At 42.1% G+C, this 21,072-nt stretch overlaps 1 protein-coding gene across 2 annotated transcripts in view; it reads right to left on the bottom strand.

Annotated features, from left to right (window-relative positions):
• LOC118386650 (radixin-like) overlaps window positions 1-20,049 on the bottom strand; it is a 56,056-nt gene extending 36,007 nt beyond the window's left edge. Inside the window, exons 1-3 of one of the 2 annotated variants that reach the window (XM_035774362.2) lie at window positions 19,882-20,049; window positions 18,652-18,743; window positions 4,360-4,443 (exon numbers count right to left, since the gene is read on the bottom strand). In XM_035774362.2, coding sequence (XP_035630255.1) covers window positions 4,360-4,443; window positions 18,652-18,663 — 96 coding nt within the window. In that variant the 5' untranslated portion in view covers window positions 18,664-18,743; window positions 19,882-20,049. Of the gene's footprint in view, window positions 1-4,359; window positions 4,444-18,651; window positions 18,744-18,972; window positions 19,676-19,881 lie in introns of those variants that run through there. The other variant, XM_035774361.2, reaches the window with a different exon arrangement.
• Between the last annotated feature and the right edge of the window lie 1,023 nt (window positions 20,050-21,072).

Genomic DNA, 21,072 nt, shown 5'->3' with positions numbered 1-21,072 from the left:
TGCTTTACGGTGGGAAATACACATGCAGAGATCATCCGTTTACCCACACCGTATCTCAAAGACGTCGGTTGGAATCAAATCTCCAATTTTAACTCCAGACCAAATGACTAATTTCCATGGCTCGTCTTTCTTGGCCCAAGCAAGTCTCTTCTTATTGGTGTCCTTTAGTCGTGGTTTCTTAGAGCAATTCGACCATGAAGGCCTGATTCACAGTCTCCTCTGAACAATTGATGTTTAGATGTGTCTGTTCCTTGAACTCTGAAGCATTTACTTGGCTGCAATTTCTGAGGCTGGTAACTCTAATGAACATATCATCTGCAGAAGTAACTCTGGGTCTTTCATTCCTGTGGCGGTCCTCATGAGAGCCTGTTCCATCATAGCGCTTGATGGTTTTGTGACTGTTCCAGATTGACTGACCTTCGTGTCTTAAAGTAATGATGGCCTGTCATTTCTTTTTGCTTATATGAACTGTTCTTGCCATAATATGGACTTGGTAGTTTACCAAATAGGGCTGGCTATCTTCTGTATACACCCCCAAGGGTGTATACTTAACCAGCACGGCTACCACAGCATTCTGTAGCGATACGCCATCCCACCCTTGTCACAACACAACTGACTGGCTCAAACGCATTAAGGAAAGACATTCCACACATTAAGGCACACCTGTTAATTGACATTGAAATGCATTACAGATGACTACCTAATGGGGCTGGTTGAGAGAATACCAAACTGTCATCAAGGAAAGGGTGACTATTTGAAGAATCTCAAATATATTTTAATTTGTTTAACACTTTTGGTTACTACGTAATTCCATATGCTTTATTTCATAGTTTTGATGTCTTCAATATTATTCTACAATATAGAAAATAGTAAAAAGAAAAACCCTTGAACACGTAGGTGTTCTAAAACATTTGACTGAGAGAGAGAAAGAGATATACATATGGATGGATGGGAGGCAACAAACACATTTCACATTTAAAGACAGATTGACAGGGGTGAGACAATTAGTTCTAATTTATCTTAATGTTACGTTGTTGTTTGCAAGTGCACTATCCTTCTGACCCTATGCAGCCAGTTCCCATCTACTTTTTAACTCCTCGCAAGTGTGTCTGCTGTGAAGGAATAGCACAACAAGTCAACTGCTTGATTGATGAAGTAATGTCATCCAGCAAAGGCAGCAGCGCAGTTATCAACTACATGCACCATGTGGGGAAACACGTGTGGACCTGAATTGTGGTAACCGCAGTGGCCAAAACAAGAACAAATTTGTGCTCTGGTATTTTGCCTGGCGGACCAAGCACAAGCTCCACCACAGCCCGGACTAGACGTGGGCCGATTCTGATTTTTCAACGCAGATACTGATTATTGTAGGACCAAAAAAGCAGATACAGATTTAAAATCGGACGATTTTTAAAAATGTATTTGTAATAATGACAATTACAACAATACTGAATGAACACTTATTTTAACTTCATATAATACATCAATAAAATCAATTTAGCCTCAAATAAATAATGAAACATGTTCAATTTGGTTTAAAAAATGCAAAAACAAAGTGTTGGAGAAGAAAGTTAAAGTGGAATATAAGAAAGCTAACGTTTAAGTTCCTTGCTCAGAACATATGAAAGCTGGTGGTTCCTTTTATCATGAGTCTTCTCCACGCACCGCGCCGACAGAAACAAACATCTTTCTGGTAAGACGAGGGGCGGGGGCGTACGCTTCATGGTTAACGAGACGTGGTGTGGCCACAACAACATACAGGAACTCAAGTCCTTCAGTTCACCTGATTTAGAATTCCTCACAATCAAATGTCGACCGCATTATCTACCAAGGGAATTCTCTTCGATTATAATCACAGCCGTATATATTCCCCCCCAAGCAGACACATCGATGGCTCTGAACGAACTTTATTTGACTCTTTGCAAACTGGAATCCATATATCCTGAGGCCTGGGAACAGTGGGTTAACTGCCTGTTCAGGGGCAGAACGACAGATTTGTACCTTGTCAGCTCGGGGGTATTGAATTCGCAACCTTCCGGTTACTAGTCCAACGCTCTAAACACTAGGCTACGCTGCCGCCCCACTTCCGCGACGCATATAAGGCCCTGCCCCGCTCTCCTTTCGGAAAAGCTGACCACGACTCAATTTTGTTGATCCCTACAGACAGAAACTAAAACAAGAAGCTGCCGCGCTGAGGTCTGTTCAACGCTGGTCCGACCAATCTGATTCCACACTCCAAGACTGCTTCCATCACGTGGACTGGGATATGTTTCATATTGCATCAAACAACAACATTGACGAATACGCCGATTCAGTGAGCGAGTTCATTAGAACGTGCGTTGAAGATGTCGTTCCCATAGCAACGCTTAAAACATTCCCAAACCAGAAACCGTGGATTGATGGCAGCATTCGCATGAAACTGAAAGCTCGAACCACTGCTTTTAATCAGGGCAAGGTGACCGGAAACATGACCGAATACAAACAGTGTAGCTATTCCCTCCGCAAGGCAATCAAACAAGCTAAACGTCAGTATAGAGACAAAGTAGAATCTCATTTCAACGGCTCAGACACAAGAGGTATGTGGCAGGGTCTACAGTCAATCACGGATTCCAAAAAGAAAACCAGCCCCGTCACGGACCAGGATGTCTTGCTCCCAGGCAGACTAAGTAACTTTATTGCCCGCTTTGAGGACAATACAGTGCCACTGACATGGCCCGCAACCAAAACATGCGGACTCTCCTTCACTGTATTTTCTAGTAATATTTTTTGACTGTTGTGCCATGCTATTCAGCGTTGCTGATGACAAATATACCGGTGGTTCTAAGAGGTACATTTTAGCAATTCCATTTACTTTTGATACATAACTATTTTTAAAACCAAATATTTTTATACTTTTACTCAAGTAGTATTTTAATGGGTGAGTTACTTTTACTTCAGTCATTTTCTATTAAGTTCTTTACATCTGGACACTTTACCTGAAATGTTTCCTTATTGTAGGCTACTTACCATTCTTAGTCTTAACTACACAAGCAAATGACCTCCCATGTGAATCCTTAAAGAAATGGGTGGGGCTGGCTTAAGAGAGTGTGAACAATGCTGAATGGCTCTCCAGTAAGTACCAAAACATTCAAAGGCCCTTTTCTCAAAAGTGAGGTTACAAGTATCAACTTTCAAAGCAGATTTACTTTCCCATTGTTCCTAAAAAAAATGCAGTATATGATATACAATTTTGTAGCTCTGAGTCTCTACTTTCTAGCAATGTAACAAAAACAATTTCAAATGTTGCTACATAAGACCAAATCCAGGTGGTGAGTCACATGTGGAATAAGTCAAGGGGTATGAATACTTTCTAAAGGCACAGTACTCAGTAATCTGATAATACATCATTATCCTATTGTCCCTCTGAACTTGCCGTACAAACACGCTGTACTCAAAAGTTCTACAGAAAACATGCTGTACAACATCAACTGACTTTGATGTCAGGAACTGACTCAAACAGATAACATACATTTTTGGGTTCTGTGGAAAGGACAGTGGTTGGGAAGATTCACTTTCAGAAATATTGTCAATTATATTATCAGATAAATTCATTAAAAATCCTACAATGTGATTTTCTGGGTTTCTTTTCTTCTCATTTTGTCTGTCATAGTTGAAGTGTACCTATGATGAAAATTACAGGCCTCATCTTTTTAAGTGGGAGGACTTGCACAATTGGTGGCTGACTAAATACTTTTTTGCCCCACTGTATATTGTAATCTGATCAAAGTAAAGACTATCATCATACTCCGTTTTCTCACACTATCGTTAATCAGTTTCCGTAAACTCTTGGCTCTTAGCTCAGCACCATTCCTGGTCATGGTCGTCATGGTTCCAGGAGAGAAGGGAAGGTCTGATAAGAACAGTTCCAGTTAAAATCTCTTGAAACCTTCCTTGAGAACATTAATGAGGGGACAGGACATGCCTGGAGGTATGAAGACAGAGGTGGGGGAGTAGGGTTCAGGGTGGGTCACTGGAGCAGGACCAACACACACACACACACACACCTAGAAAGCCTCACTAAATGGATGGTCTTATTTTTTACTACTGATAACAATACTAAACGTGTGGATACAGATGTAGGATCTTAATTTGATTACCCTGTTGCAGGAGAACTTTAAAATATGTAATTTCCTATTTGACATTTCAGACTTGATTTTACCTTAAGAAAGAAAATGATCGACCCCTAAAAAAGTCCATTAATTATAATCCACATTATAATTCACATTTCTACAAGGTTATTTTCCTGTTGTAGCAAACTGACTCAAATTAAGATCCTATATCTGTGTTAATATGAGTCATTAGTGTACTGTTAACCCTGACCTGGTCAAAGAGCTGTTTGCCAGTGGTGCTGGGCTGAACGGCAAACTCCAGCTCAGCGTCCATGGTGGTGACGCGAACATTGACCTGAGGAGACAGAGACATGACAGAAAGACATTAGTAACACAAAAACATTCGTATTTACTATTTAGTAAAAGAGAGATACAGTTTATGTTGGAAGTTTACATACACCTTAGCCAAATACATTTCAACTCAGTTTCACAATTCCTGACATTTAATCCTAGTAAAAATTCCCTGTTTTAGGTCAGTTAGGATCAAAGTTATTTTAAGAATGAAATGTCAGAATAGAGAGAATTATTTATTTCAGATTTTATTTCTATCACATTCCCAGTGGGTCAGAAGTTTACATACCCTCAGTATTTAGTAACATTGCCTTTACATTTTTTACTTTACTTTACTTTACTTCAACAAGCTTCCCACAATAAGTTGGGTGAATTTTGGCCCATTCATCCTGACAGAGCTGGTGTAACGGAGTCAGGTTTGTAGGCCAACTTGCTCGCACACGCTCACTTTTTCAGTTCTGCCCACAAATTTTCTGTGTTGCTTCAATATAACCACAATTTTCCTCTCTCATGATGCCATCCATTTTGTGAAGTGCACCAGTCCCTCCTGCAGCAAAGCACCCCCACAACATGATGCTGCCACCCCGTGCTTCAGTGAGGATGGTGTTCTTCAGCTTGCAAGCCTCCCCCTTTTTCCTCCAAACATAAAGATGGTCATTCTGGCCAAACAGTTCTATTTTTGTTTCATCAGACCAGAATACATTTATCCAAAAAGTACGATCTTCGTCCCCATGTGCAGTTGCAAACCGTAGTCTGGCTTTTTTTTAACGGCAGTTTGGAGCAGTGGCTTCTTCCTTACTGAGTTGCCTTTCAGGTTATGTCGATATAGGACTCGTTTTACTGTGGATATAGATACTTTTGTAGCTGTTTCCTCCAGCATCTTCACAAGGTCCTTTGCTGTTGTTCTGGGATTGATTTGCACTTTTTGTACCAAAGTACAATCATTTCTAGGAGACAGAACGCGTCTCCTTCCTGAGCGATATGACGATAGGCCTATAGTCAGATTCAATCAAATGTATTTTATAAAGCCTTTTTTACATCAGCAGTTGTCAAAGTTCATTACAAAGATACCCAGCCTAAAGCCCCAAAGAGTAACGGCACAGTGGCTAGGAAACATTCCCTAGAAGGCAGGAACATTGAAAGAAACCTAGAGAGGAAAGGCTCTGAGGGGTGCCATAGCAGCTGTAGTTAGTTACAGTAAAAGGAACATGGTTGATTTTAGAAGGGAACCCCTAACGGAGATAGCGATAGGTGGAGAGGCAATAGTGTCATAACCCCTCGACACAGACCAGCTAATCAGGAGTTTAGCCTGTATTGACAATGTCCATCCATTTACTTCCGTTTTGAGAGAAAAGGTATGACATTCCGTTCTTTGGTTAATAATTGATAAGACTGACCTACTGTATGCCGCACAAACATGGCAAGTCCTTATTTTTTTAGGCCTGCTTTATGAGGTGAGCATACAGGAATGCTTATAGACTCCTAAGTCATTAAATAAATGATAGGATACTGAACAAAAATATAAAATGCAACATGTAAAGTGTTGGTAACATGTTTCATGAGCTATTTCTGTCTGTAAAACAATGAATTTAGCAATATCGATTTTGTTATATGTTTAAGCAAAAAAGCATTAGTCATGGGGCGGCAGCGTAGCCTAGTGGTTAGAGCGTTGGACTAGTAACCGGAAGGTTGCGAGTTCAAACCCCCGAGCTGACAACAAATCTGTCGTTCTGCCCCTGAACAGGCAGTTAACCCACTGTTCCCAGGCCGTCATTGAAAATAAGAATATGTTCTTAACTGACTTGCCTGGTTAAATAAAGGTTAAAAAAAAATTTTAAAAAAAAATGCAATGTAAAATTTAAACATTTTTAAAAAATTATATCGCAGGAAAATTGCTGCAACATTTTCTCAGCTCCATGGCAGAATGTGTAGAATTGCAGTAAACTAGCTTTAAAACGGCTAAAATGTATCTCCGCTTCATGGAGAAATGTGTAGAATCGCAGGATAAAAATAAATAAAAAATACAGCTGCGCTGACCGAGCCCATTGCCAGGCCCCGTCACACCCACCACCTACACCCATTTTTGACCCAGAAAAAAAACCTGGCATGACTGCTTGCTTAAGGAGGTCCACTGAGGTAAATGGTTTTTGAAATATAGTATGTCGCAACGAGGGCGCCCTCTGATTTCCATGAATCAGGCATGACGTCAAGATTGTAGTCTTTCAAAGACTTAATTCCATGTAGGTTAGTTCTCATCACGTGATCAAATTCCTGCTACAATATGTAATATTCATTACAATATCAGCATTGTAAGCTCACTAACAAACCCTAGCCCTACACCTTTCGCTTCTAGGGCTAACGTTTCAGTTGAGAAAATGAGGCCTACAGTATTTACCCAGGTTATTGGTGTGCACTGACAACCCTATAGAGATGTGTGGACTCCGGTATGAGGGAGACTGCTGCCAACAGAGTCTGGTGTTTTCTGTCATCTCCTGGCCATTGTGAATGCCATTGAGGCTCTTTTTATTTATTTAACTAGGCGAGTCAGTTAAGAAATTCTTATTTACTATGACGACCTAACAAAAGACCTCCTACTGGAATTAAGAATAAAAAATATATAACAAAACACCACAACAAGAGAGACACCACAACACTAAATAAAGAGAGACCTAATATAACATACAGTAAGTAGCATGGCAGCAACACATAACACAGCATGGTAGCAACACAACATGACAGCAGCACAACACGGTAGCAGCACAAAACATTGTACAAACATTATTGAGCACAGACAACAGCACAAAGGGCAAGGAGGAAGAGAGAACTATATCACTTGAAGCAGCCACAACTGTCAGTAAGAGTATCCATGATTAAATCTTTGAATGAAGAGATGGAAATAAAACTGTCCGGATTGAGTGTTTGAGTCTTGGGGGTTGTCTGGTCACTGGTCTGCTCCGGTCCTGCAGGGGGAGGATGGACAACCTCGGAGCAAGCAGACACACCTGGTACCCCGTGACAGAGTTCAATGGAGGCACCCCTCTGTGGGATGCTCACTCCAGGTGTAGGTCCGTGTCTTTAGTCCTTCCTCCACTCCTCTGGTTCTGGTGGTGATGGTCTGGTCTCTTTCTGTTGATCTGCTCCAGGTGGTACTGGTGTGTTCGGCAGAGGCAAGGGAGGATGGCTGCAGGCCAAGGGTAGAGGGAGTAAGGATCTCTCTCTCTCTCGGAGGACCTGAGCCCTAGGACCGTGCCCCAGGACTACCTGACATGATGGCTCCTTGCTGTCCCCAGTCCACCTGACTGTGCTGCTGCTCCAGTTTCAACTGTTCTGCCTTATTATTATTCGACCATGCCGGTCATTTATGAACATTTGAACATCTTGGTCATGTTCTGTTATAATCTCTACCCGGCACAGCCAGAAGAGGACTGGCCACCCCACATAGCCCGGTTCCTCTCTAGGTTTCTTCCTAGGTTTTGGCCTTTCTAGGGAGTTTTTCCTAGCCACCGTGCTTTTACACCTGCATTGTTTGCTGTTTGGGGTTTTAGGCTGGGTTTCTGTACAGCAATTTGAGATATCAGCTGATGTACGAAGGGCTATATAAATAAATTTGATTTGATTTGATTTAATCGCCTCAAGGCCTGCTGTCTAACATTTCCTCCTCAAGCAGCTGGTCTGGTGAAATTGAAGTGAGCAAACTCAATGACGCCCACTGGAAACGGTCTAACGGGATGTCTTCTGGGCTGGGGCCTGGGCTCTGACTGGACTATTTACTCACTGCCATGATGTTTAGCTGTCTCCGGCTACATACTGAGCCTATACATAATATCTGACTTGACTATGGCAGTAGATATGGCCAAATTAATTACTCCATAGAAAGAACAATTCAAAGTGAATTGAGTACAAGAGAAAGGCGCATGAAAGGTTGTTTCTTGTTTTGCATCGGAAAAGCCTAATCTACATATTGATTGTTGTGGGCAGCCCCATTTTGCAGTTGTGACTGGGCTAGTCTGCGTGTAGGAGTCCAAACAATAGGAGTGGTAGAGGTTCAAGGGTTGTTCAATAGGGCAAACTAGCAAAATATGTTACAACAGAAAATTAACATGTTAGACAACTTTAGCAAGTACCTACTCATTTCAAAATGCTATTTATTCTATATTGAACACAACCCGGGACTGATATTATCACCACCAAACCTGGAGGGGAGGAGCTTCTATAGGAAACAGGATCCAAAATAGCAAGGGAAAAAAACTATTTACAAAGCAAAACAAAGATCCCTTTTCAGCTTGGCCTCCCCAGTGGTCCCTCTCCTGCACCACTATGAATTTTAATGGACCCCAGCTTCCAGACTGCAGAGTCGAACTGACTGCAGGTCAGCTGTGTAAAGGAGACAAAAAGTAATCTTCCATGTGAACACAAAGTTCAACTGACACCGGATCAGCTAAGTTGGGGAAATGGACTGGAATCCAGTACCGTTTAGCTCAGTTGGTAGAACATGGCAATTGCAGCGCCAGGGTTCTGTATTCGATTCCCACGGGAGACCAGTACAACAACAAAAAAAGTATGACAATGTATGCACTCACTACTGTAAGGCTCTCTGGATAAGAGCATCTGCTAAATGACTAAAATGTAAATAAATATAACACACACACACACACACACACACAGTACCAGTCAAGTTTGGACACACCTACTCATTCAAGGGTCTCTTTATTTTTACTCATTTCTACATTGTAAAATAATAATGAAGACATCAAAACAACACATATGGAATCATGTAGTAACCAAAAAAAAGTGTTACATCAAAATATATTTCATATTTGAGATTCTTCAAAGTAGTCATCCTTTGCCATGACAGCTTTGCACACTCTTGGCATTCTCTCAACCAGCTTCATGAGGTAGTCACCTGGAATGCATTTCAATTAACAGGTGTGCCTTGTTAAAAGTTCATTTGTGGAAGTTCTTTCCTTTCGAGCTTTGAAAGTTTCTTCAAATATAGTTGCAAAAACCATCAAGCGCTATGATGAAATTGGCTCTTATGAGGACCACCACAGGAAAGGAAGACACAGAGTTACCTCTGTTGCAGAGGATAAGTTCATTAGAGGTACCACTAAGAAATTGCAGCCCAAATAAATGCTTCACAGTTCAAGTAACAGACACATCTCAACATCAACTGTTCAGAGGAGCCTGCGTGATTCAGGCCTTTGTGGTCAAATTGCTGCAAAGAAAACACTACTAAAAAGGACACCAATAAGAAGAGACTTCCTTGGGCAAAGAAACACAAGCAATGGAAATTAGAGTGGTAGAAATCCATTCTTTGGTCTGTTGAGTCCAAATTTGAGATTTTTGGTTCCAACCGCCGTGTCTTTGTGATACACAGAGTAGGTGAACGGATGATCTCTGCATGTGTGGTTCCCACCATGAAGCATGGAGGAGGTGATGTGATATATTTAGAATTCAAGGCACACATAACCAACATGGCTACCACAGCATTCGGCAGTGATACACCATCCAATCTGGTTGGCACTTTGTGGAACTCGTTTGTTTTTCAACAGGACAATGACACAACACACAACCAAGGGATGTGTAAGGGATATTTGACCAAGAAGGAGAGTGATGGAGTGCTGCATCAGATGACCTGGCCTCCATAATCACCAGACCTCAACCCAATTGAGATGGTTTGGGATGAGTTGGACCGCAGAGTGAAGAAAAAGCAGCCAAAAAGTGCTCAGCATGTGGGAACTCCTTCAAGACAGTTGGAAAAGTATTCCAGGTGAAGCTGGTTGAGAGAATGCCAAGGGTGTGCAAAGCTGTCAAGGCAAAGGGTGGCTACTTTAAGATAAAATCAAAATATATTTGAGTAACACTTTTTTGATTACGACATGATTTCATACAGTATGTGTTATTTCATTGTTTGATGTCTTCACGATGTAGAAAATAGTAAAAATAAATAAAAACCCTTGAACGAGTAGGTGTTCTAAAACGTTTGCATGCTCAAGAATGTGCTGGTTCGCATCCCACTGCTGCCATTTAAAATGGCATTTGAGAAAATCTTTGAAACATGGAAAATCCCCAAGAACAAAGTACATGCTGTGCTACATGGTAATGCATGGTACATGACAAAGGCTTTGGAAGAATGCGGAGTCGCCAGTTTGCCATGCATGGCACACATGCTCCAACTGGCTGTGAACTAAGGTGTTTTGGCCCAACGCAGCATATTCGACAGTGGCAACAGGTAGGAAGTTAGTGGGCCATTTTAAAACACTCACATCTAGCATACAAGCAATACAGGAGCAGCTTGGAGTGAAAACCAAAAGGCTTAAGCAAGACATTTCCACCAGATGGAACAGTACCTTTTTACATGGAGAGCCTTTTTACATGGAGTGCTTGGCGTGTACGCAGCTGACTATGAGTTACCTGCAACAATCAGTACAAATCAGTGGACTCTCATTGAAAGCATGAACACACTCCTAGCTCCGCCCCCCTTTCGGAAAAGCTGACCACGACTCCATTTTGCTGATGCCTGCCTACAGGCAGAAACTAAAACAAGAGGCTCCCACGCTGAGGTCTGTCCAACGCTGGTCCGACCAAGCTGACTCCACACTCCAAGACTGCTTCCATCACGTGGACTGGGACATGTTTCGTATTGCGTCAGATGAAAATATTGACGAATACGCTGATTCGGTGTGCGAGTTCATTAGAACGTGCGTCGAAGATGTCGTTCCCATAGCAACGATAAAAACATTCCCAAACCAGAAACCGTGGATTGATGGCAGCATTCGCGTGAAACTGAAAGCGCGAACCACTGCTTTTAATCAGGGCAAGGTGTCTGGTGCAGCTATTCCCTCTGCAAGGCTATTAAACAAGCTAAGCATCAGTACAGAGACAAAGTGGAATCTCAATTCAATGGCTCAGACACAAGAGGCATGTGGCAGGGTCTACAGTCAATCACGGACTACAAGAAGAAACCCAGCACAGTCACGGACCAGGATGTCTTGCTCCCAGGCAGACTAAATAACTTTTTGCCCGCTTTGAGGACAATACAGTGTCACTGACACGGCCTGCAACGAAAACATGCGGTCTCTCCTTCACTGCAGCCGAGGTGAGTAAGACATTTAAACGTGTTAACCCTCGCAAGGTTGCAGGCCCAGACGGCATCCCCAGCCGCGCCCTCAGAGCATGCGCAGACCAGCTGGCCGGTGTGTTTAAGGACATATTCAATCAATCCCTATACCAGTCTGCTGTTCCCACATGCTTCAAGAGGGCCACCATTGTTCCTGTTCCCAAGAAAGCTAAGGTAACTGAGCTAAACGACTACCGGCCCGTAGCACTCACTTCCGTCATCATGAAGTGCTTTGAGAGACTAGTCAAGGACCATATCACCTCCACCCTACCTGACACCCTAGACCCACTCCAATTTGCTTACCGCCCAAATAGGTCCAGAGACGATGCAATCTCAACCACACTGCACACTGCCCTAACCCACCTGGACAAGAGGAATACCTATGTGAGAATGCTGTTCATCGACTACAGCTCGGCATTCAACACCATAGTACCCTCCAAGCTCATCATCAAGCTCGAGACCCTGGTTCTCGACCCCGCCCTGTGCAACTGGGTACTGGACTTCCTGACGGGCCGCCCCCAGGTGGTGAGGGTAGGCAACAACATCTCCTCCCCGCTGATCCTCAACACGGGGGCCCCACAAGGGTGCGTTCTGAGCCCTCTCCTGTACTCCCTGTTCACCCACGACTGCGTGGCCACGCACGCTCCAACTCAATCATCAAGTTTGCGGACGACACAACAGTGGTAGGCTTGATTACCAACAACGACGAGACGGCCTACAGGGAGGAGGTGAGGGCCCTCGGAGTGTGGTGTCAGGAAAATAACCTCACACTCAACGTCAACAAAACTAAGGAGATGATTGTGGACTTCAGGAAACAGCAGAGGGAACACCCCCCTATCCACATCGATGGAACAGTAGTGGAGAGGGTAGCAAGTTAAGTTCCTCGGCATACACATCACAGACAAACTGAATTGGTCCACTCACACTGACAGCGTTGTGAAGAAGGCGCAGCAGCGCCTCTTCAACCTCAGGAGGCTGAAGAAATTCGGATTGTCACCAAAAGCACTCACAAACTTCTACAGATGCACAATCCAGAGCATCCTGGCATCCTGGCCTGGTACGGCAGCTGCTCCGCCCTCAACCGTAAGGCTCTCCAGAGGGTAGTGAGGTCTGCACAACGCATCACCGGGGCAAACTACCTGCCCTCCAGGACACCTACACCACCCGATGTTACAGGAAGGCCATAAAGATCATCAAGGACATCAACCACCCGAACCACTGCCTGTTCACCCCGCTATCATCCAGAAGGCGAGGTCAGTACAGGTGCATCAAAGCTGGGACCGAGAGACTGAAAAACAGCTTCTATCTCAAGGCCATCAGACTGTTAAACAGCCACCACTAACATTGAGTGGCTGCTGCCAACACACTGTCATTGACACTGACCCAACTCCAGCCACTTTAATAATGGGAATTGATGGGAAATGATGTAAATATATCACTAGCCACTTTAAACAATGCTACCTTATATAATGTTACATACCCTACATTATTAATCTCATATGCATACGTATATACTGTACTCTACATCATCGACTGCATCCTTACGTAATACATGTATCACTAGCCACTTTAACTATGCCACTTTGTTTACTTTGTCTACATACTCATCTCATATGTATATACTGTACTCGATACCATCTACTGTATGCTGCTCTGTACCATCACTCATTCATAAATATATATCCTTATGTACATATTCTTTATCCCCTTACACTGTGTATAAGACAGTAGTTTTGGAATTGTTAGTTAGATTACTTGTTGGTTATCACTGCATTGTCGGAACTAGAAGCACAAGCATTTCGCTACACTCACATTAACATCTGCTAACCATGTGTATGTGACAAATAAAATTTGATTTGATTTGACTCGAGAAATAAGCTCATCAACTGCACCTGCAGCAGACGTGATACCCTCTGTCATGGCATTAATCGCCTTCTCAACAAAACTGCAGACACAGACCGTGGGGTTAAAACTTGCAAAAGTACTCTACTAGAGGCTGTGAACAAGTGATTCGGTGGCATTCTCGCTGAGCCGCTTTAATTAATGCTACGTACAAGAACCACTACTTCGATGCAGTAAAGAAACAAGGTTTACGTGAAATGTTAGACACAGCTGGACAAGATGGAAACAGTGACAGTGCGCACCAAAGACGAGGACCCACAACAGAAGAGGCCACAGTCATTCATGGCCGGTATAGGTCAAGATTTTAATTTAATGTAAAACAAAGCAGGTGGTTTAAAAAAAATAATAATATTCCTAAATGAGTGATGAAAGTGTTGAAATGTTGCTCTCATTTTACTAGTCACGTCAGTTGAGCACACTTGAAAAGTCTAAGTTGTGCCATTTATAGCAGTTTATGACAGCTTAGAGACAGACATTTTTTCAAACAGTTCAAGCTAAAATGATTAACTGCATTTTAGTTTAAACCAATATTCCTTTCAAATAATTTAAGTTTCTCCATACAGTCAAGATTGGATAGTAAGAAGAGCCACCAGCAACATAACCATCTTTGTAATGCCGGGTAGCTAAATTGTGTGTGTCATGAATATCTGTTGTGCGATAAAATACATTCATGATGTGTAGTTTTTCTAATTTACAAATTATTAAACAATCTGTTCCTAACTGAACATATTACACTTATGTTAAATATCGGTTATCGGCATCGTTTTTTTTGGCAAGGAAAATATCAGATATCGGTATTGGACAAGAAATGACATATCGGTGCATCCCTAATTGCTGCGGGGACTTGCTTCCATTCAGCCACAAGAGCGTCAGTGAGGTTGGGCACTGATGTTGGGTGATTAGGCTTGGCTCGCAGTCGGTGTTCCAATTCATCCCAAAGCTGTTTGATGGGGTTGAGGTCAGGGCTTTGTGCTGGCCAGTCAAGTTCTTCCACACCAATCTCAACAAACCATTTCTGTATGGATCTCGCTTTGTGCACAAGGGCATTGTCATGCTGAGACAGACTGTTGCCACAAAGTTGGAAGCACATAATCGTCTCGAATGTCATTGTTTGCTGTAGTGTTAAGATTTCCCTTCACTGGAACCAAGGAGCCCAAACCATGAAAAACAGCCCTAGACCATTATATTCCTCCTCCACCAAACTCTAGTTGGCACTATCCATTGGGGCAGGTAGCGTTCTCATGGCATCCGCCAAACCCAGATATGTCGGTCGGACTGCCAGATGGTCACTTTAATAATGTTTACATTACTCATCTCATATGTCTATACTGTAATCTATTCTACTGTATTTTAGTCTATGCCGCTCCGACATTGCTCGTCCAAATATTTATAGATTCTTAATTCCATTCCTTTAGATGTGTGTACTGTTGTGAAATTGTTAGATATTACTGCACTGTTGGAGCTAGAAACACAAGCATTTCGCTACACCTGCAATAACGTCTGCTAAACATGTGTATGTGACCGATAACATTTGATGAAGAGTGATTAATCATTCCAGAGAACAAGTTTCCAGAGTCCAATAGCGGTGAGCTTTACACCACTCCAGGTGACGTTTGGCATTGTGATCTTAAGCTTGTGTGCGGCTGCTCGGCCATGGAAATCTTAAGATAACACGCCCAGACCAACAGAGAGTGGAACGAGTGGGAACCACTACACACACACGTACGTACGTATGCATGCACACACAAGCAAACTGAAACGGACATCTGATCTCATGCAAGTCAGTGAAGGCACGGCAGATTAATAAGGGCCTATTTCAAATTTTCATAACAAATAAGGTAAATCAGCATTTTTGGACGCCGATTATGGCCGATAACAATGCAATCCACGAGGAGACTGCGTGGCAGGCTGACCACCTGTTACGCGAGTGCAGCAAGGAGCCAAGATAAGTTTAATGCTAGCTAGCAACTTATCTTATAGAAAACAATGAATCTTAACATAATCACTAGTTAACTACACATGGTTGATGATATAACCTGCGTAACCTGTGTTGCATATAATCAATTAAGTCTGATTTGATATTTGATAGAGCAGTCTGACTGAGCAGTGGTAGGCAGCAGCAGGCTCGTAAACATTCCTTCAAACAGCACTTTCCTGCGTTTGCCAGCAGCTCTTCGCAATGCTTTAAGCACACCACTGTTTATGACTTCAAGCCTATCAACTCCAGAGATTAGGCTGGCAATACTTTAGTGCCTATAACAACATCCAATAGTCAAAGGTACATGAAATACAAATGGTATAGAGAGAAATAGTCCTATAATTCCCATAACTGGGAATATTGAAGACTCGTTAAAAAGGAACCACCAGCTTTCATATGTTCTAGGCAAGGAACTTAAACGTTAGCTTTTTTTACATGGTACATATTTCACTTTTACTTTCTTCTCCTACACGGTTTTTGCGTTATTTAAACTAAATTGAACATGTTTCATTCTTTATTTGAGACTAAATTGATTTTATTTATGTATTAAGTTAAAATAAGTGTTCATTCAGTATTGTTGTAATTGTCATTATTACAAATATAAATAAAATAAAAATTGGCAGATTAAAATCTGTATTGGCTTTTTTTGGTCCTCCAATAATTGGTATCGGCATTGAAAACTCATAATCGGTCGACCTCTACTCAGAACGTTACCAGAAAACATGACATTAATGCTAAAAAATAAACTGGACAAAGACCCACATTTCAATTCTTATTCTGAAACCACAAGAGAAGTAGACTGATGACAGCAAACTTCCCAACTGACTCGAAAAGGACCTAAATACATGAATCATCTAATATTGTATGCAAAGAACTATCCAACTTTTTAACTATGCCTGCCTGCCTAGAACAAACTAACAAGTACCAGTTTGCATCTGCGTAACAGGAGCAAACACTCCATAAAGTAACTACAGTGGCTCTCACTTCCCCACTGTCTAGTATAAAACACCCTTCACTGGTTAATGAGTTGGTCCCGAATGGTGGTGATCACCTGCATTCCCCTGTGCTGTGAACCATTCAATATGTAACCACGTGCGTGGTTTACATGGCTTTACAGGAGACTGTTGCAATGTGGCGTTGTCATGGGAGCCATATAGCCATAAACAACCAATGTCCTGGGTGCAACCTGCTGACATGCAGTGCAGTGCACTGCACTACCTCCCTGCACTAGGTCCCATGGAGACTGGCGAGGGGGGTAGTATACACCCCTACTGCGCCCCTTTCATTAAGGTATTTAGGACCGAAACCTCTAATATGTGGATTCGTTTTGCAGACCCGGGCCCAGTACCTCAGCTTGGCCAACTTGTTGACTAAACAGTGTATTAACTTCTATTAGGAACTAAATACTATATCATGTCTAAATATATAATGATGTGGTAAGTGCTAACATGACAACTATTCAGAGTGACATGCCCAGAGGGTGTAACAGCAGGCATCATTAGATCATTGAATTATTAATTATTGAAGAGAACAAATTGTTAGCAATGGGTTTCGGACAGAAGGAGGGAACACCCATACGATATGTGTTGTTTAAGGCCACGGCTTGTGTGGCTGTGTTGTCTGACTGTCACACGGATGTTCAAGGGGCCGCGACTGCACAGAAAGAGGATTTAGGGAAAGCCAAGGAGTGAACACTGTCCCACACTTGGTGATAATGTGTTATTCTAACAAGTGTAACTCGAGCCAGAGGGAGAAGTGAGACCAAACCAGGATCTCAATCTCAGCTGCTCAACTTTCTTTTGTCAGATTTCTTTCTCTTCTTAACCAAATTAACTCCAGCCTACTCTACTAGCTCTATATAATAGAGAAATGTTTAACACGCACCTTTCACAGTAAAAAGGATTTTGCGTCACAAAGCACAAGAGAATCTCAATAAGATCATGTCAGTGAAACTGTCAGTTTTCTAGAAAGCCCTCCCAGCCAGTGTGTAGCAGCCATAGCCAAAACATAAACGCCCATGTTGACCAACCAATGCTATGAATTAAACAACTCAGCATTTTGAGGATTAATTTGAGTTGCAAAACGATTGACGTCAAAACAAAAAATGTAAGACCAAGTTCATTAAATAGACTTAAAACTTAGTAATAACTTGCCATTGTAATATTTAATGCCTTGCTCGAACTTAAGTTTCAGTCATTCATGTTGAGAAAAGTGAGCCAGTGGAAGTCAATGATTATACCTCATTGATATCATGGAAAATAAATCAATCTGCCGTTTGACAGGATTTTCAAGTTGTGCCTAACAGAGGAGTGACAGAAAGTGCAACTGTGTCATGCAGCCAGCACCACACTGATGATGTCACTACTTCCCAGTTTAGTGTGACGCTCTTAACCCTAGGGCAATTTCTAAACAAACCAACACTCTTTGTTACTCCTCGAGTCTTCGACTAGGGGGTGTCTTGGACAAGTGGGGGACTAACTGTAAATACAATACAGTGTATTGTTCAACTATCAACTTCTCTGTAGATCACACACCATTACAGCTATTAGCACCCCAGGAAAAGCAAAGTAGAAATGTCTCAGTTGAAGCACAGCACATGATTTTAGAGGCTGGTGTGATATTCCATATAAATCAGATAAACATTTTATTTCTCTGGCCATTTAGGTCAGATGATCCTTTTACTTCCTCTCTAGCTAAAGTAATTAAAGTCCATTGTTTTACTACACTTGTGGGAATTGCTTTCAAAGACACATTTTCAACAAAAAGCTGGGCCGTTGTGTACCTAGGTAGGTCACTGCTAAGATATTACATTAGGTCAAATAAAGAGGTTGTGAAAAATGACTCAACTTCATGTGAGAAACCACATATTCAGAAGTGTGATCACTTACAAGAGGCCACTTATTCTCATATTCAATATTCTCAATTCGGGAGAATGTATTTCTGTAAGTGAGGACAAAGTTCTCATTTTCATCTACAAGTGACAGTACAAATGAAATCATAGAAACATTATACATGTTTACAAGACAAATAACCCCTATCTCTAGACTGCCATGAATACCTCCTCTCATCACGTGTAGACATCGTGGCAATAAGTCTCTTGCTTGCCTGGGTTACTCCCATCACGATTCATGACTGGCAACGTCTCATAGTTTCAGGCAACTCAGAAACACATGAAAAGCTTTGAAATAAATAAAACTACAGCAATTACTTACAGCTTTCGGCATCTTGTTTCCTTCTCCTGGGTCTGTGCGCGGAGCTGTCACTTTGGTTTCCAAATACCTCGGATGGTTTCCACAGTGCCTTCCTGTCAGAGGGAGCGAAAGAGGAAAAACGAGTTTTAGCCACCCGGGTGATACTTAGTCAAATGGGACTACCCTTCCTGCTTTAAACACTGCTGCGAAATAGAGACTGGTTGACGCTGCCCTTGTACAGCCGTATAGTCATAAATATGGAAGTTTAGATTAAGCGAGTCTATTCCATAAATCACAAAAACACCATAATAAAGTCTCCAGCCTTCTCGGTAAATGTCTTACTTGAGCACCAATACCGCATCGAGGTGTGATCCTTACTTCAGCACCACAACTGTATCAACGTGTGAACCTTGCTTGGATAAAATGGTGAGGTGGACGTTCGATGTAGCCAAGATGAAATTGGAAAATGTATCTGTTGTGCAGCATATAGGCTACTACTGGGTGTAACGCGGATACAAAGTCGTCTATCCGCCAGGGACAGACACTTACAGAAAGAACTACTTGTTAAGATTAGGGTCTGTTACAAATGTAACAACTTCATCAGTTGGAATCACAAGATAGCCAGGAGCTTGATTCACTTCTGAAGAAGATACACATATTAGGGTGTTTAATAATAGCCTAAACTGTTTAAGCGATTTCAAAAGTAACAAACCCGACTCGGTTAGACTACACGACGAGTGTTAAAATAGATAATGTTCCACGCGTATGGTAGGGATTCTTCTGCTTGTTCTGTTCAAATAAAACGTGTCGAGTCCACCGACCAAACCCAAATCTACAGCTAACCTAAAACAGCTAGCTTACTCGGCTAATCAGTGAATTTGGCATAGACACTTTTTTTGTAAACTGTCATGATATTATCGAAAAGTGCATTTTGACCCGACTCGAATAGGCTATAATTTTGGATTCTAGATTTTTTTAAAAATACGACTAAAATGTAGACGTTGCATCAAGGATACATTTTTACACATGCAATCTACATAACCTTCTACTACTATCCTTCTACCAAGCCACATCCCCACTTCAATAATCCCAGACACCTGTTGAAGATGTTTTTCCCTTTATAGGGAAGAGGCAGCAAAAGTACTGCAACAAAGTAGTTGAGCATCCCTATTCTGCTGAACAGCCTCGCGTTCACATAAATATTCGATGTATAGATAACGCTATACTTTGTTACTTTGTAGAATGTCTTACCAGGGCAGGTGTGATTTGAGATGAGATGGTTATATGGCAAGGCTGCAGCCGCGGATACTCCCCTCTGCTGAACTCGAAGCACGGAAATATGGCTGCACCGCTCACTTCAGCGCTCCTACTATTACCGCCTGCTTGCATGAGTTCCTGTTTGTCATTCGTACTCCAGCAACTCCCATCAATGACACGTACTAAGAATTGAAGTCATGCAAGCTTGTAGAAAAGTGAATAAAGACAGGGCAACCCCCCCCAAATGATTTACAGTAGGGATAGGCCAACAACTCAATTGTTTTAATAATAGGGACACATTATTTTAAAAAGGGGAATTTCAGCATGGCTCTTTTTATCATAGACGGTTTTATCCTAGACATCACAATTATCCAAACCACAAGCTAGAACTAACACATTTTAATTTCACTGGTAGAATTAGAAAGTTTCGACTACCTGTGTATTGTCTGCTCATAATGAACCACAAAGTCCGGCAGACATTAGCCAGAGCAAAGACAGTAGGAGCTGAGAACAAGAAATTGCATCCCTTGAGAGGGCAATAACAAGATGTATGTCAGGAGAAGTGCAGTATTATCATAAGGAGACATATTCTTGGCTGATCCATTTGTGGTTTCATGGTGGGTGAAAACAAAGTTGGGTGCTGAGGAATGGTGAAGGCAACCAGAAGTGGTCTGGTGATAATTTGTTGTGTTTCTGCTGGTCAGGGGGAGCAGGTGTTCTGCGTTAAACCAATGGGGACAAGAGATGTGAATTGTTTTGCTCTCAAGGAAAGGAGTGATTACTGGGGTAGCTGTAAATGTGAAAGCTGATCAACTGAAGGGGAAGATGATACTCGTCGTTTAGTGCAACGCAGATAGGGTAGAGTGAGTAGTGAAACAAAAGTAGTCTGTTCTTTTGAGTTTTGATGTTGAGTCTTTGCCCGCCAAAGTGATGTTAGGATATATAAGTTATCCCGTACGAGGGTTTGTTCCGGAATTACGTTGTTACAGATGTCAAGCTTATGGGAATGTGGCAGCAGTGTGTAGGAGGGAGGATCCTAGGTGTGAGAAGTGTATAGAAGGGCATGAGACAAAGGAATGTGTAGCATTGGGGAAAGTATTGGTATGTGTTAACTGTAAGAGTGCCCATGGGGCTGGGGATCAGAAATGTCCAGTGCGAGAGAGGAAGATTGAGTTTCAGGGTTAG

The sequence above is a fragment of the Oncorhynchus keta genome, chromosome 8 (genome assembly GCF_023373465.1).
Source record: "Oncorhynchus keta strain PuntledgeMale-10-30-2019 chromosome 8, Oket_V2, whole genome shotgun sequence".
NCBI classification, from domain to species: Eukaryota; Metazoa; Chordata; class Actinopteri; order Salmoniformes; family Salmonidae; genus Oncorhynchus; species Oncorhynchus keta.
Note: the sequence above shows the minus strand (reverse complement) of the source record. Positions and strands in the feature narration are given on the sequence as shown.